This window comes from Drosophila subpulchrella, unplaced genomic scaffold, assembly GCF_014743375.2.
Source record: "Drosophila subpulchrella strain 33 F10 #4 breed RU33 unplaced genomic scaffold, RU_Dsub_v1.1 Primary Assembly Seq31, whole genome shotgun sequence".
Classification (NCBI taxonomy): Eukaryota; Metazoa; Arthropoda; class Insecta; order Diptera; family Drosophilidae; genus Drosophila; species Drosophila subpulchrella.
In genome coordinates, this window is record NW_023665567.1 from 281,018 (window position 1) to 295,966 (window position 14,949).

The 14,949-nt window shown below is 37.8% G+C and overlaps 1 protein-coding gene across 2 annotated transcripts; it reads left to right on the forward strand.

The window, feature by feature from the left end:
• Window positions 1-2,009: 2,009 nt before the first annotated feature.
• Window positions 2,010-6,604, forward strand: LOC119559689 (uncharacterized protein K02A2.6-like). 2 transcript variants are annotated; one of them, XM_037872748.1, is made up of 2 exons: window positions 2,010-3,168; window positions 3,227-6,604. In XM_037872748.1, the coding sequence occupies exon 2, from the start codon at window positions 4,897-4,899 to the stop codon at window positions 6,517-6,519; it is 1,623 nt and encodes a 540-aa protein (XP_037728676.1). In that variant the 5' UTR covers window positions 2,010-3,168; window positions 3,227-4,896; the 3' UTR covers window positions 6,520-6,604. The 2 variants fall into 2 exon arrangements, with proteins under 2 accessions (XP_037728676.1, XP_037728677.1); XM_037872749.1 differs by having other exon boundaries at window positions 2,014-3,168; window positions 3,227-3,584.
• The last annotated feature ends 8,345 nt before the right edge of the window (window positions 6,605-14,949 follow it).

Sequence of the window (14,949 nt, forward strand, 5' to 3'; positions counted from 1 at the left end):
GATGCTGCAGGAAGTCGCCCAGCATATATCGATTTAGCATCGCTTGTGAACAGATGTGTTTACTTTTGCGCTCTGAGTTTTTGTCTTTTTCTGTGATTTTTTGCGAGTTTCTTGTGTTTGTTTTTGAACAAAGCTTAGCCTAATAGTTGTGTTAGTGTTTTTGACTTGATCCCCCATTAAACGGGTATGTGGTTATAGTTATTTTAACATTTCTATTAGATTTGTTTAATCTCCTAGCTTTGTTAGTGTAATTTTACACTCACTAATCTTGCTAAAACTCTTTTATTCCCACTCTCTCTCCCGCTCTATATTACAACTGTAATTTAAACTCTCTCGGAACCTGCCGATTTTCTGGTAGATTTTTGGTGTGCTATTCTCTTATTCTCTCTCTCTTGCTTGCTTTACATTGTAACTGTTCGTACGTAAAGTTGTCAGTGTCCCACAAGCAACGCTCAGTCGATAGAAGATTAATTCTCTCGTGCTCTCTTACATTTAAATTAATACGCGATCTCGCGCTCTTATTTTTTTCGTGTTTTGTGCCTTTGTGGTTTTGGAATTTGATCCCAGTGCCAAATTTACTTGAGGTATTTTTCATATTTTTTTTTTATTTTTATTTCATCTCCTTAAATGACTCTTGTCTGCTGTAAGAAAAATTGTACTCTTTCGGCTTCAACTAAAGACCCTTTTATTTTCTGCTGGCTCTGCGAATCGATGATGCACGTTAAATGCGCAGGATTTACTGGCAGAGTCAAAGACTTCATTGATCTGAATTCTGGTCTCATGTGGTCATGTGGATCCTGCAAGGAAATGGTAGTTGAGATGAGCGGCTTTATGAAGCAGACTCGAACAGCCTTTTGAATCTCTCAGGTGCTTTTAAACAGCTCAATGAGGGGTTCAATTCCGTTTGTGCCCAATTTAATAATAAAAAATTACTAACTGAGTCGCCTAAACGCAAAAAAGCCAGCTTAGCGGCAGTTAATACGGTCACGGTATCCTCCCCAAATCCGAACTTGGTAGCTGCAGCAGTTTCTGTCGACACTGGGGTAAGCGGACCAACTGCGCCTAGGGATACAGCTGATTCAGGTGGAGTCACTGTTCCTCGAAGTCTGGTGGTAAAAAAATCTTCAGTGCCGGCTACGATGCCGACCGTACCTATAGGTACAGTAGGTACTGATTCTGGCTCTCAGCTTAGTGTGGTTCAATCTGCTGCTGGGGGACGTTAGAAACTGTCAGTTGTTCCTCATAGGAAGCAATTATTTGTTTCTAGATTCACCCCAGATACTACATCTGAGGATGTTTTGGAATTTATACGTGAAAAATTCCCATCCGAGAATATTTCAGTTAAACAATTTCGATTTTCATACGCTCGTAGTATATCCTCTTTTAAAATATTTGCACCGCCTGATGTGTTTAAGGTACTACTTTCTGAAAGCATTTGGCTTAATGATGATTTAGTAATAAAAGAATTTGTTCCCAATAAACCGAGAACAAATAACAGACCTTCCACCGCGCCAAAAAACTAAAAAGTTTATTTTTGGCTTATCAAAATGTTAGGGGACTAAATATGAAGCTACCCAAGCTTTATGCTGACTCCTCTGCATTTACTGCAGATATTTTGGCTTTTACGGAAACTTGGCTGAGACCAGAGATATCTGACTCTGAAGTTCTGTCAAATAACTTTAATGCATATAGGACCGATCGCTCCTCACGTAGGGGAGGCGGTGTGCTGATTGCCGTTACCACTAGCCTAACATCTGAAAAAATTTACTATGATACCCATAACGAAATTGAATTTGTTAGTGTGAAACTTTCCTTGCAATCCTTATCTATTTTTGTTACATGTTCCTATATTCCACCCGGCTCTGATTTAATAATTTATGAGCACCATCTGTCTGCCATAAAATCTGTTCTATCCCTTCTTTCTAACAGAGACCTTTTGATTGTTTTGGGTGACTTTAATCTCCCTGATATCTCTTGGTCTTCTCCTACTGACTCTGTAATAATAGTGAGAATGCAGTATTCTCATAATTAGGTAGTAAGTGTTAATAATGTATAAGCTCATATTGAATGTACGTATGTTCGTTAGAGACGGTCACACTGGACAAGCTCTCTTCCGTTTTCCTAAGTGGCATCAATAAAGACACGCTTCAATATACGTCCTACAAAATCATTAATAATCTGCATATCAACGATTATTACATGGTGTCAGAAGTGAAAATATCAATTGCAATCTAAAAAGGAACAAAATGGAGCGAGTTCTACAAGAAGTCGACTGCTCAATGCTGGCATATGAGTGGCCAAAATGAAAGAGGTCGTTTATCATGTACATGATGGCGTCAGGCAAAGACTCAGAGCCAGAAGCCAAAAAGATTGCCACATTCCTATGGTTGGCTGGATCAAAGGTCACGGAAATATACAGTACATTGTTTCCCAACGATGGAACCGCACATGGCATGGTCGGCACCATGGTGACGTCTTCAGACCCGTCTTCCTCTGCCGCGGTCGTCAGCCGTACACTGGAGGACGTACTAAAGGCATTCGATGACTACAGCATCCCGTTCTGAAACATCACAATGGAATCCTACAAATTCAACAACATTGTTCAAACTGAGGGACAGCCTTTCATAGAGTTTGAGACGCAACTCCGCAAGCAGGTACAGTTATGTGACTACAAATGTGACTGTGGCCGAACATACGAAGAACGTATGTTGCTAGACCGCTTCATAATTGGCATTCAAGATAAAAGGCTGCAGCTTAAACTCCTTGAATCAAAAAACAAGAAACTCGAGGAGATCATCACTGAGTGCAAAGCCTCTGAAGCGGCCGCAAAAAACAATGAATTTCTACGGAATTCCCATTATGAAAAGTCCGTTGACGCAGTTGTCCGTCGCTGCTATAATTGCGGAGCAATTTTCAACCCGAATCATCTTTCCGAGTGCCGTGCAAAGGAAATGGCATGTTACTATTGCGGAAAAATTGGACATTTTTCCAAGTACTGCAAGCAGCAGAAGAAACGAGTGGATAACAACAACTACAACAGCAGCAATAGACGAGTGGATAACAACAACATCAGCAACAAACGAGTGGATAACAACAACTACAAAAGCAAGCAGGTAGATGTGGATCGCAAGCAAACAGCCGGAGCAGTTATTAATTGGATAGAATCAGGTAAAAGTAAGGAAAGAGTATTTAAATCAGAGGCTTACATTAATGAAAGTAACTTTAGAATAAGCGAGTGCGGGCTAAACAGAGTAAGATGGACGAAAACATATAAAATAAATGGAAAAAATGTTACGTTTAAAGTGGACACAGGCGCTGATGTTAACTGCATCCCAAGTGATTTAGTTAAAGAATTAAAACTTGAAGTTAAAAAAGAAAACATTCTAATTTTTGACTATAATAATGTTAAAGTTAATAATTTTGGAAAAGTTAAGGCAAACTGTTATGATCTGAATTCAGAAACAGCAAAATGTATTGAATTTTTAGTTGTTGATGCGAAATGTGAACCACTATTAGGTCTTAAGTCCTCTGTAGAATTAAAACTCATTAAACATTTAAATATTGATTCAATATGTAGATTACCTCAAACCAGGGAGGAATTTGTGGAAAAATTTAGTCAATTATTTCAGGGACTCGGTAAGCTGCCAAAGAAACAATCAATCATTTTGAAGGAAGGTGCTCAGCCTGAGCTCCATTACAAAAAAAGGTTCCCACAAAGTTTGTTAGGGTCATTGGAGCAAGAGTTAAATGCTATGGTAAAGGAAAAGATAATCTCCCCAGTAACATACCCGACTAGTTGGGTGAACAATTTGCAAGTAGTGGAAAAATCAAACGGAAAACTCAGACTTTGTTTAGACCCTAAGCCGTTAAATAACGCAATTAAAAGAGAACATTACCTTATACCAACAATAGATGATTTTATGATACAATTAACTCGGAAAAAGGTTTTTACTAACCTGGATCTGTCCCATGGATTCTGGCAAATGGAGCTGGATGAAGCTAGTTCAGATTTAACGACATTCATGACTCCATTCGGGAGGTTTAAATTTAACCGGGCTCCATTTGGAGTCAATAGCGCTCCTGAAATGTTTCAACGAAATATGGTTCAAATTTTTGGAGGCATACCAAATGTAATAGTTTACTTTGATGACATAGGAATATTAGGGGAAAATCTTGAAGATCATGATAACACGTTGTTACAAGTACTTCAGCGGGCTCAAGAAAATGGAATACGTTTTAACCCGGACAAAGTTCAATATAGGAAACAAGAAGTTGAATTTATGGGTCATATTTTATCAGAAGGGCAAATAAAACCTCAAAGAAAGCATTTAGAAGCCATTCAGAATATTAAAATCCCAGAAGATAAAGCGGGAGTGCTACGTATTCTTGGACTTTTTAAATATTTAGCCAAGTTTATCCCAGACTTATCTTCTAGAAGTACAAACCTGAGAAATCTGACTAGGAATGATACTTCGTTTGAGTGGACTGTACAACATCAAAACGAACTCAATGACTTGCTTAGAACTATAACAAGTGATCCGATTTTAGCCGTCTATGACAGCGCTAAGCCTGTTGTCATTCAAACCGATGCCTCAAAAAACGGTCTCGGTTGTGTTATTCTACAAAACGGACATCCAATCAGTTTTGCGTCACGTACGCTTACAAAGAGTGAACAAAAGTGGGCTCAAATTGAAAAAGAGCTTTTAGCAATTGTGTTTGCGTGTGAAAGGTTTCACTACTATGTCTACGGTAGAGAATTTTTAGTAGAAAGTGACCACAAGCCTCTGGAAGTCTTATTAAGCCGTGACATTGACTCAGTAACAATGCGATTACAGCGAATGCTGCTATATCTTCTAAAATACCCCAATGTCCGTAAAATATAAGCCTTGAAGAGACATGTTAGTTGCAGACTGTTTATCTCGAGCTCAACTACCGGATGAATCAGACATCCCGGAACTGGCCAATGTAATTCATATAATAAGCCAAGCAGCCTGTTTCTCGCAAGAAAATTATGAATGCTATCTTAGGGTTTTCGAAAACGATGAAAATTATTGGAAAATTGCTGAATTTGTTAAAAATGGGTGGCCATCATTCCATAAATTAAACCAATTTTGTCAAAACTTCTATAAATTCAAATCGGAATTACACTTTGAAAACGGTCTTCTATTTCGTGCTTGTAGGCTGGTGATCCCGTCCAAGTTACAGAAATCAATCTCAAACCAAGTTCATGAGTCCCATTTAGGTGTGGAGAAAACCTTAGCTCGAGCACGAAAACTTTACTACTGGCCAGACATGAGCGTACATATTAAGGAATTGGTGCACTCTTGCGAGGTATGTGAAAAGTTCAGAAGAAACAATCAAAAGGAACCGCTAATAGATGATGAAACACCAGAATATCCATTTCATATGGCAGGAATGGATATTTTTGATTACAGGGGAAACAATTTTTTGTCAATCTTTGATGCATATTCTAATTTCTTGATTGTTAGTCGGCTAAAAGGGAAATCAGTTGCAAATGTCATTGAAGAACTAAAAAAAACATTTGATAATTATGGGTACCCATCAAAGCTCAAATGTGATAACAATCCCCTTAATTCATTTTCGTTTAGAAACTTTGCTAATGAATGTAATACATTATTGCAGTTTTCGAGTCCTAGGTACCCACAAAGCAACGGACTAGCAGAAAAAGGGGTGGCGATTGCGAAGAATATTTTAAAACGTTGCTCTAAAGCAACTGATTACCAGTATAGAATCCTTGAGTACAATGCTACTCCCGTAGCTAGTTTAGGTCTTGCTCCATGCGAACTGTTCTTTGGACGAATGTGTAAGACAAAAATGCCAATTAAGAAATCGGAGCTGTTGAGAAATCACATTGAGGAGGAAAAGATTATTAAAAGATTCGGTCATAAAAAGGCGAAACAAAAGGCCTATTATAATATGCACTCAAAAACTCTGCGTCCATTAAATATAGGAGATAAAGTCCAATTTAGAAAAAATGCCAATGAATGGGAATATGGAATCATAAAACAAAAAGTAAATGAAAGATCGTACATTATAAAAGATTACTTCAATAATTTTTTTAGAAGAAATAGAAGACTCATTAATAAGACACAAAACGGCAATAATATTTATTATGATAATGAAACTGTTAATATGTATGATAATGAAACTGTTAATATGTATGACAATGAAATTGTTAATTTAAGTGAAAATGGAACTGTTAACTTAAGAGAAAACGAACCAGAAGAAACTGAAAAAAGCAATGAAGAGACTGTTAATATAAGCGAAGAACCAGTAGTCGAAGAAACTGAAAATTTTGATCTAAATCAAACTGACAATGTTAACATAGAAGAAAACATAGATCCCTTAAGTAATAGCACCTTTGTAAATTTAAGTAACATTGATACCTCAGTGGACTATGAAACCCCTGGAAGTTTCAGTTCAGAAGAAGAGGTAGAACCAACAGTATCACGATCAGGAAGAACTTTAAGACCACCCAAAAGATATGGTTGGGATTAAAGTTGTTAAATTAAAAAAAAAAAGAAAGCGTGTAATAATAGTGAGAATGCAGTATTCTCATAATTAGGCAGGTTAATAATGTATAAGCTCATATTGAATGTACGTATGTTCGTTAGAGACGGTCACACTGGACAAGCTCTCTTCCGTTTTCCTAAGTGGCATCAATAAAGACACGCTTCAACACACGTCCTACAAAATCATTAATAATCTGCATATCAACGATTATTACAGACTCACTTGTCGCTATACCCTTATCCGTCCATGTCGTCGTTACAGCAAGTAAGCTTTATACGGAATTCATTAAATAGACAACTAGATCTTGTGTTTGTTTCAGACCCGTCTGAAGTCACGGTATCTAGACTTGACGCTCTTGTTGTACCTAAAGACCGACATCATCCAACAATGGAATTGACAATCTGCCTCCCATGCGTTGATACCCTCTCTCCTTTAGTTCCTCAAACTAAAATGAGATGTTTTCGAAAATGTGACTATAAAAAACATAACGATATGATTTCTCAATATAATGGGACAGGCTTGTACAATTGTATGGATATTGAAAGTGCCACTGAACTATTCTATATAGTGTTAAATACTTTTTATAGTGAATGCGTTCCTGATAGGCTTCCTTCAAAGCTAAACAGGCCTTCTTGGTTTACCAATGCGCTTCAAAGACTTAAAAACCTTAAAACAAACACCTATAAAAAGTATAAAAAATCGGGTAAGCCATCTGGTTTTTCGAAATATGTGGTGGCTCAATCGGACCTTAATGTTCTCAATAGTCATTGCTATTCTATGTATTTAAGTCGATGCAAATTCGAATTTTCAAATGATCCGAAGCAGTTTTATAACTTTGTTAATGCCAAGCGTAAGTCGTCGGCATTGCCTTCATCTGTACGTTTTAACTCAATGGAGGCATTGACGGATTCTGAAATTGCTGATTTATTTGTCGAGTTTTTCCAAACTACTTATAGTTCGGCTGCTTGGTCAAATTCTAACTACCCTAATCCCTTAAATAGGGCAAATTGTCTTTTTACCCCTGAAATTACGGCAAGTTCTCTCTTAAGAGACTTAGCAACAACAACGCCAACTTATTCTCCCGGTCCAGATGGACTCCCCGGGTGTGTGCTTAAGTTTTGTGCGTCAACCATATGTAAACCGATTCTTAAACTTTTTAATTTGTCTTTTTCATCATCAGTTTTTCCTACTATCTGGAAGGACTCTTTTATCATTCCACTTCACAAAAAGGGTGCGAAGGCGGATGCCCAGAATTATAGAGGTATTTCCAAATTGTCGGCAATTCCTAAAGCATTTGAACGTATTATTACTTCTCATTTGCAACATTTATGTTCCTCGCTAATATCACCGTGTCAGCATGGTTTTGTTAAGCGAAGATCGACCACCACCAGCCTTCTTGAATTGTCACCTATTGTAATTAATGGATTTAAGAAAAAAATGCAGACTGACGTTATATATACAGATTTTAGTAAGGCCTTTGACTCTGTCAACCACTCTCTTCTATTATTCAAATTAAATCAGCTTGGGTTTCCATGTAAGCTATAAACTTGGATTTCAAGTTATTTGAATGGTAGGACTCAGAGGGTTATATTCAAGAACGCTGTTTCAAAATTGATCTACGTGACATCTGGAGTGCCTCAGGGTAGTCATTTGGGTCCTTTGCTGTTTACTTTGTTTATTAACGATCTTCCCTCTACCATAAAACATTCTCGTGTACAAATGTATGCTGATGATGTTAAGCTTTGTTTATCATATAACGATATAGCGTCGGGTTTCAACTTACAGTCAGATATTGATTGTTTTCAGGGATGGTGTGAGTATAACCTTTTAAATTTGAACTGCCTTAAATGCAACGTTAAGACTTTTTATAGGGGTACTCCTACTTTTGTTAGTTACTCTCTTCAAAATACGCCACTCGACCGTATATATTCAGTTAATGACTTAGGCGTTCTTCTGGACCCAAAACTTAAATTTGACTGCCACATAATGTCCACTGTCAACAAGGCCATGAGTGTTCTTGGGTTTATAAAGCGTTGGTCAAAAGAATTTGATGACCCTTATACAACCAAATTATTATTTACCTCCCTTGTCCGTCCTATTTTGGAATATTGTTCTTCGGTTTGGAGTCCACAATATCAAGTGCACATTGATCGTATTGAGTCGGTACAAAAAAAATTTCTTCTTTTTGCCCTTCGTAGTTTGAACTGGGATCAAAACGTAAGGCTACCTTCCTATCAGAGTAGATTACTATTGCTTAATTTACCTACACTTGTAAATCGTAGAACAATGCTTGGTACTCTTTTTATGCAAAATCTTATTAGAGGTGATATTGATTCTGTAGAACTTGTAAACCGCCTAACTTTCAATGTCCCTGCTAGACTAACACGAAATTATTATCCCCTAAATTTGCCACGATGTACATCAAATTTTTGTCTTTACCATTTAATTTCCACATCAACTTCTATCCCGGTATTAAAAACTAATATTTTAACTCATTTGCTTCATTCTTAGATGCTTCTTTTATTTTCATTTGTGTCCTGTCTCTATTTGTTTTTTGTATCTTCCTCGCGAACTCGCATTTTTGCCCAATTTTATAGAAGGGCCCCGCGCGTAACAAGCACGTGCTTGGTGTCGTTGGGCCACTTGTTTGTACTGCTCGTAGTGCATCAACGTCCATCATATATATAAATATATATCGCATTCTGGCCATGGCTTGTTCAACTGTTCCTTAGAGGGCGACCTATTTTCCTCCTCCCTATAGAAGCCGGCGCGTCCTCCAGCTCCGCTTAAGTTGCCAATTAGCTGGTTGTTATAGGGTACGGAGTCCGAATGGAGAGGTCTTCGGAGATTATATTACTGGTGGTTCTGCTTAAAAAATTTTTCTATTAGTACAACGCAACCAAACTGGCCAGATCTTACTTTATTTGCGAGGACAAGCCCGGCAGGATGTCCATGTAGAGGGCGAAGTCCCACTCCGCATGTTCCTTCCCACTGGGATTATCTAGAGGATCTCCTCCAGCACATCAACTATTCTGCGGATTGGCTTTGTTGTGGTATTGCTTCCTGTCGGTGAAGTCCCACAATAATATACAACAGCATAAAATAGTCGTCCTTTTATATTTTCACTGAACTCCTGCAGTCGTTTTTTGGTTTTCTTTCCATTTCCAAAACAGACCCGACGAAAAGCGTTAGCCGTGTATTTGCCTTTTGATCACTCCTATGGCTAGCACGTTTCTGTAGCATTAGTTGTTTAGATACTATAAGCATTTTAAATCTGCCTTTTTTTTCCGCTAAACTTGCGAGTTATTCCAAAAGTCGTAGATCAAAATTTTCTATTTCAAGCTACTTTATACACCCATAGGGTTTCCAAAACCCTAAAACTACCCTTCAGTTCTGCAGTAGGGACGCGGTGACATGGCTCAAGGCAAAAAGCTTTTTTGTTTTTTTTTGTGCCTAAAACGCTGTGCCGCTGTTGACGTCAGCAGAGCAGTCGGCGCAGCGTAGAAGACTGCCTACGAAAACGATCGTGCAACAAAGATTGGCAGATATTCGGATATTTCCCTCTCTTTCTTGTCTTATAATCTGCCTGCACTCCGCGCTCGCAGAGACAAACTCCGTTATGTTCGGCTAGCGACTAATATTTCGGCTGAAAAATTTTCGTGGAGCAGCGACATGTGAATGCCCTAATATTTTAGGAGCATTATTGTGTACCGATAATATACAACCTATATTGTTTTATAAAAGTAAATTATTTGATTATAGTAAAATTAAGTAATTTGGATTAACTTATAATGTTATGTTTACTTATTATACATTTTTATTACAATATATTTTTTTAGTGTAATTATAGAAAATTAGTCCGTTAAAATTGATTTCAATATTTAAAACCATAGTAGTATTAGTATTAACATTTTTTAAAAATTCGTATTGTATTTTATCTGCGGATTTGCCCCTGTTTTGGTATTGCTTCCTGTCGGTCAAGTACGACAATAATGGGCAACAGCTTGGATTAGGCGTCCTTTTTCATCTGCACTGACTTCCTATAACCGTTTTTGGGGCTTTTCTTCCATTTAAAATTTTTAAATTCTGCACGAACGCCGCCAAAGATTAAATTTCTTATTCTTTGGGCCGCGGCTAACGGCGTTCATCGAAAATTCACTAGCGAAATCTGGTATTTTTTCTGGTATTTCCTTAGCTCATCTGAGTACCGCGCTGAAAAACAGACCCGACGAAAAGCTTTAGCCGCCTGTTTGCCTCTCGCTCACTCCTATGGTTAGCTCGCAGTTTTCGTCGATGTGAGTACTAGGCTTAATTATTAATGAGAGTACTAGGCTGATTAATTTGTGGCGGGACCTTAAAGATCGCTTTTCGCATGGTTGGTTGATGGATATTTGGCGCGCTTCGGCTTTTTTTTAAAAGCACAAACCACAAACCTTGTGCCTCCATTTTTTCTTTGCAGCCATGGCGGATATGTACAGCCCGAAGAGCAAGTCATATGATGTACATGTATATGATGGACGTTGATGCACTATAAGCAGTACAAACAAACGGCCCAACTACACCAAGCACTTGCTTGTTACGCGCAGGGCCCTTTTATCAATTTGGGCAAAATATGCGAGCTCGCGAGGAATACATAAAACAAATAGAGACGGGAAACAATTGAAAATAAAAGAAGCAACTAAGAATGAAGCAACTGAGCTAAAATATTAGTTTTTAGTACCGGGATAGAAGTTGAAGTGCAAATTAAATGATAAAGGTTGTTATAAGTATTACATAGATCGCGAAAGGGCTCGTGCAGACAAACGTTTAATGTACATCGTGGCAAATTTGGAGTATTATAATTTCGTGTTAGTCTAACAGGAACATTGAAAGTTAGGCGGTTTACAAGTTCTTCAGAATCAATATCACCTCTTTTAAGATTTTGCATAAAAATAGTACCAGGCATTGTTCTAAGTTTTACAAGTGTAGATAAATTAAGCAATAGTAATCTTTTCTGGTAGGAAGGTAGCCTTACGTTTTGATTCCAGTTCCAGGAAAAGGATGACATGACACATGAAAAGATGACGATATTCAAAACTAACTAAAAAATGTTATTTCCAAGCGTAGGAGGTTATATGTTAAAAAACACCAAACATATACATTTTTTTATTTTTTTTTTATTGTACAAGTCTGTCCAATTATATTGAGAAATCATATCGTTTGGTATACTACAGTCACATTTACGAAAACATCTAATTTTTGTTGGAGAAACTAAAGGAGAGAGGGTATCAACGCAGGGGATGCAAATTGTCAATTCCATTATTGGATGATATCGGTCTTCTGGTACAAAAAAAGCGTCAGATCTAGATACGGGTCTGAAACAAACACAAGATCTAATTGTCTATTTAGTGAATTTCGTATAAAGCTTGCTGTAACGATAATTCTAAGAGGCCATTCACAAAATCATGCACGGATAAAGGTTAAAGCCTAGTACTCACATCGACGAAAACCGCGAGCTAACCATAGGAGTGAGCGAGAGGCAAACAGGCGGCTAAAGCTTTTCGTCGGGTCTGTTTTTCAGCGCGGTACTCAGATGAGCTAAGCAAATACCAGAAAAAATACCAGATTTCCCGAGTGAATTTTCAATGAACGCCGTTAGCCGCGGCCCAAAGAATAAGAAATGTAATCTTTGGCGATGTTCGTGCATAAGCGGTGGGGAACTTAAAAATTAAAAATGGAAGAAAAACACCCAAAACGGCTAAAGAAGGTCAGTGCAGATGAAAAAGGACTCTAATCCAAGCTGTTGCCCATTGTTGTGGGACTTGACCGACAGGAAGCAATACCACAACGGGGCAAATCCGCTGAATAGTTAAAGCGCTGGAGGAGATCCACTAGAGAATCCCAGTGGGAAGGAACATGGAACATCGCTCGATCACCGACGAGCTCTCCATTGAGGACTCCTCCTTCACCAGCTACTTGGCAGCTGGTGATGGAGCGGAGATAGAGGATGCGCCGGCTTCTATAGGGAGGAGGAAATAAGGTCGCCCGCCAAGAGACAGCTGGAGGAGCCATTACCAGCCATTATTGGCCAGCTCGGAGCTGGACTACAGATGGCGCGGGAAAGATGGCGAAGCATCCGTGGGACGAGGAGGAGCCTTAAGCATCTAGTTTACATAAACAAAAACATTCGTTGAAAATTTCATTTATTTTTATTTTAATTTCTATGTGCACCAGCAGACTCTTCTTTTTTAAATTGCTCCAATTGATTTGTTGTCCGTTCGTCAACAAACCCAGCTGCTTGACAGTAAGACCATGCCACATGCATGGCGGGTGAACTTTGAAAACTTCGGTCACACTACAAAGAATAAGATTTTTCGACTAGTGAAACTGTTAGCCGATCTGAGTACTAGGCTATAGCGACAAGTGAGTCAGTAGGAGGAGACCTAGAAATATCAGGGAGATTAGAGTCACCCAAAACAATCAAATCGCCAAACCCTAAGTGAGGAGCGATCGGTTCTATAGGTATTAAAGTTGTTTGACAGAACTGCAGAGTCAGATATCTCTGGTTTCAGCCAAGTTCTGTAAAAGCCAAAATATCTTCAGTAAATGCAGAGGAGTCAGCATAACGCTTGGGTAGCTTTATATTTAGTCCCCTAACATCACTGTGGACGGCAGTACACGTAGTGGCGAAGCACGCAAGAGAGCGTGCGAAGACAACTACTATATATAGCCGCAGAATTGAAAATCAGCCATTATGGTCCGATCGTAACGAGTAATACACTAATCGAAAGGTATCGCAAAAACTAAGAAGATTGCATACCAAGACTTTCGAAATATTGATTTGTTTGGGAGAAAAAGCGGTGAAAGTGTAAAAGTAATAATTTAGATAATTGGAGCTGCTGGATACGGCGGGGATAAAAATACGCTACGACTGACACCTTTGTTGAAATCCGATGTCCCGTTCAAAAGTAATTCAAAAAACAAGTTTTTCTTCTTCCCAATATGAAAATGTTTGTCCCTTTGTTTGTGGGTTTGTATGCATCCCATCTTACCCTTCAGTTCCAAAAAAAAAGTTTCACTTGTGAATCACCTTGGGAATCACGTGGGACATGTCCTCTTGCACAAGTGAAGAACAAGTGACGCTCCATATAGAAAATTGTATGGGATGTCCGCATTTTCACAAGTGAAAATTCAAATGAAAATTTATCGAAGTCCTACGGGATTTCACTTGTTCCTTATACTCATTTTTCGTATGGCCTGTCACGTGCCGGTGACACGTCCCAAGTGAATCACTTGTGAAAATCAGAATATTTCCATTAGTTTTCACTTGTGAAATCACTTGCAAGTGACACGTCTCAAGTGAAATCACTTGTGAAAATCAGAATTTTTTCACGAGTTTTCACTTATGAAAATATAGAATTTAAAATACATACATTTTTAATTACATTTAAATTAATTTTAATTAGATCGTATTATTCAGATTTTCAATAAGGTGAAAATTATTGTTAGTATTTCCGTTTTTTTGTTTTGTTAGATTGTTTTTCACGTTCGTCATCGCCTTTCTCAAACATTTGTCCGGGTCTTTGGAGTCCTTGGCCAACGCTCCTGAAAAAATGTATGGGCATATGATTAAAAAATGCGTTTTACTTTTTTAATTGTATATTTACCTTATATAGCTGTGTATAAACCCTTTGCGGGATTTTTTTTGGCACAAAACATTTTGTCATCCACTTTCGGCTAACGGAAACCATTGAATACCTTCAACATTTACGTACTTTAAACTAAGATCAATGCACAGCATCTTAAACTTTATGTAGCACTTACCTGACTTTATTATATTAACTAAACGATTAAAGTAACTCTGCTGCGCACAATTAAAATTCTTGCTTCCCTTTCAATCACTCAAACAGAATGCACCAAGTCTTCTCACCCCTTTACTTGATTTCTTTTGTTTTTTCTTCGCTGTTGGCGCGTGCCACTGCACCTATACCCTTTCTAAAGCGAAAAATATCCGACTATATAATTTGTACTTAAGTAAAAAATACAATACGAATTTTTTAAAAATGTTAATACTTATACTACTAATGTTTTAAATATTGAAATCAATTTTAACGGACTAATTTTCTATAATTACACTAAAAAAATATATTGTAATAAAAATGTATAACAAGTAAACATAACATTATAAGTAAATCCAAATTACTTAATTTTACTATAATCAAATAATTTACTTTTATAAAACAATATAAGTTGTTTATTTTCGATACACAAATGCTCCTAAAATATTAGGGCATTCACAGGTCGCTGCTCCACGAAAATTTTTCCGCCGAAATATTAGTCGCTAGCCGAACATAACGGAGAGACGCAAAAAAAATAACGGACCGTCCGAAATTTGTCTCTGCGAGCGCGGAGTGCAGGCAGATTATAAGACAAGAA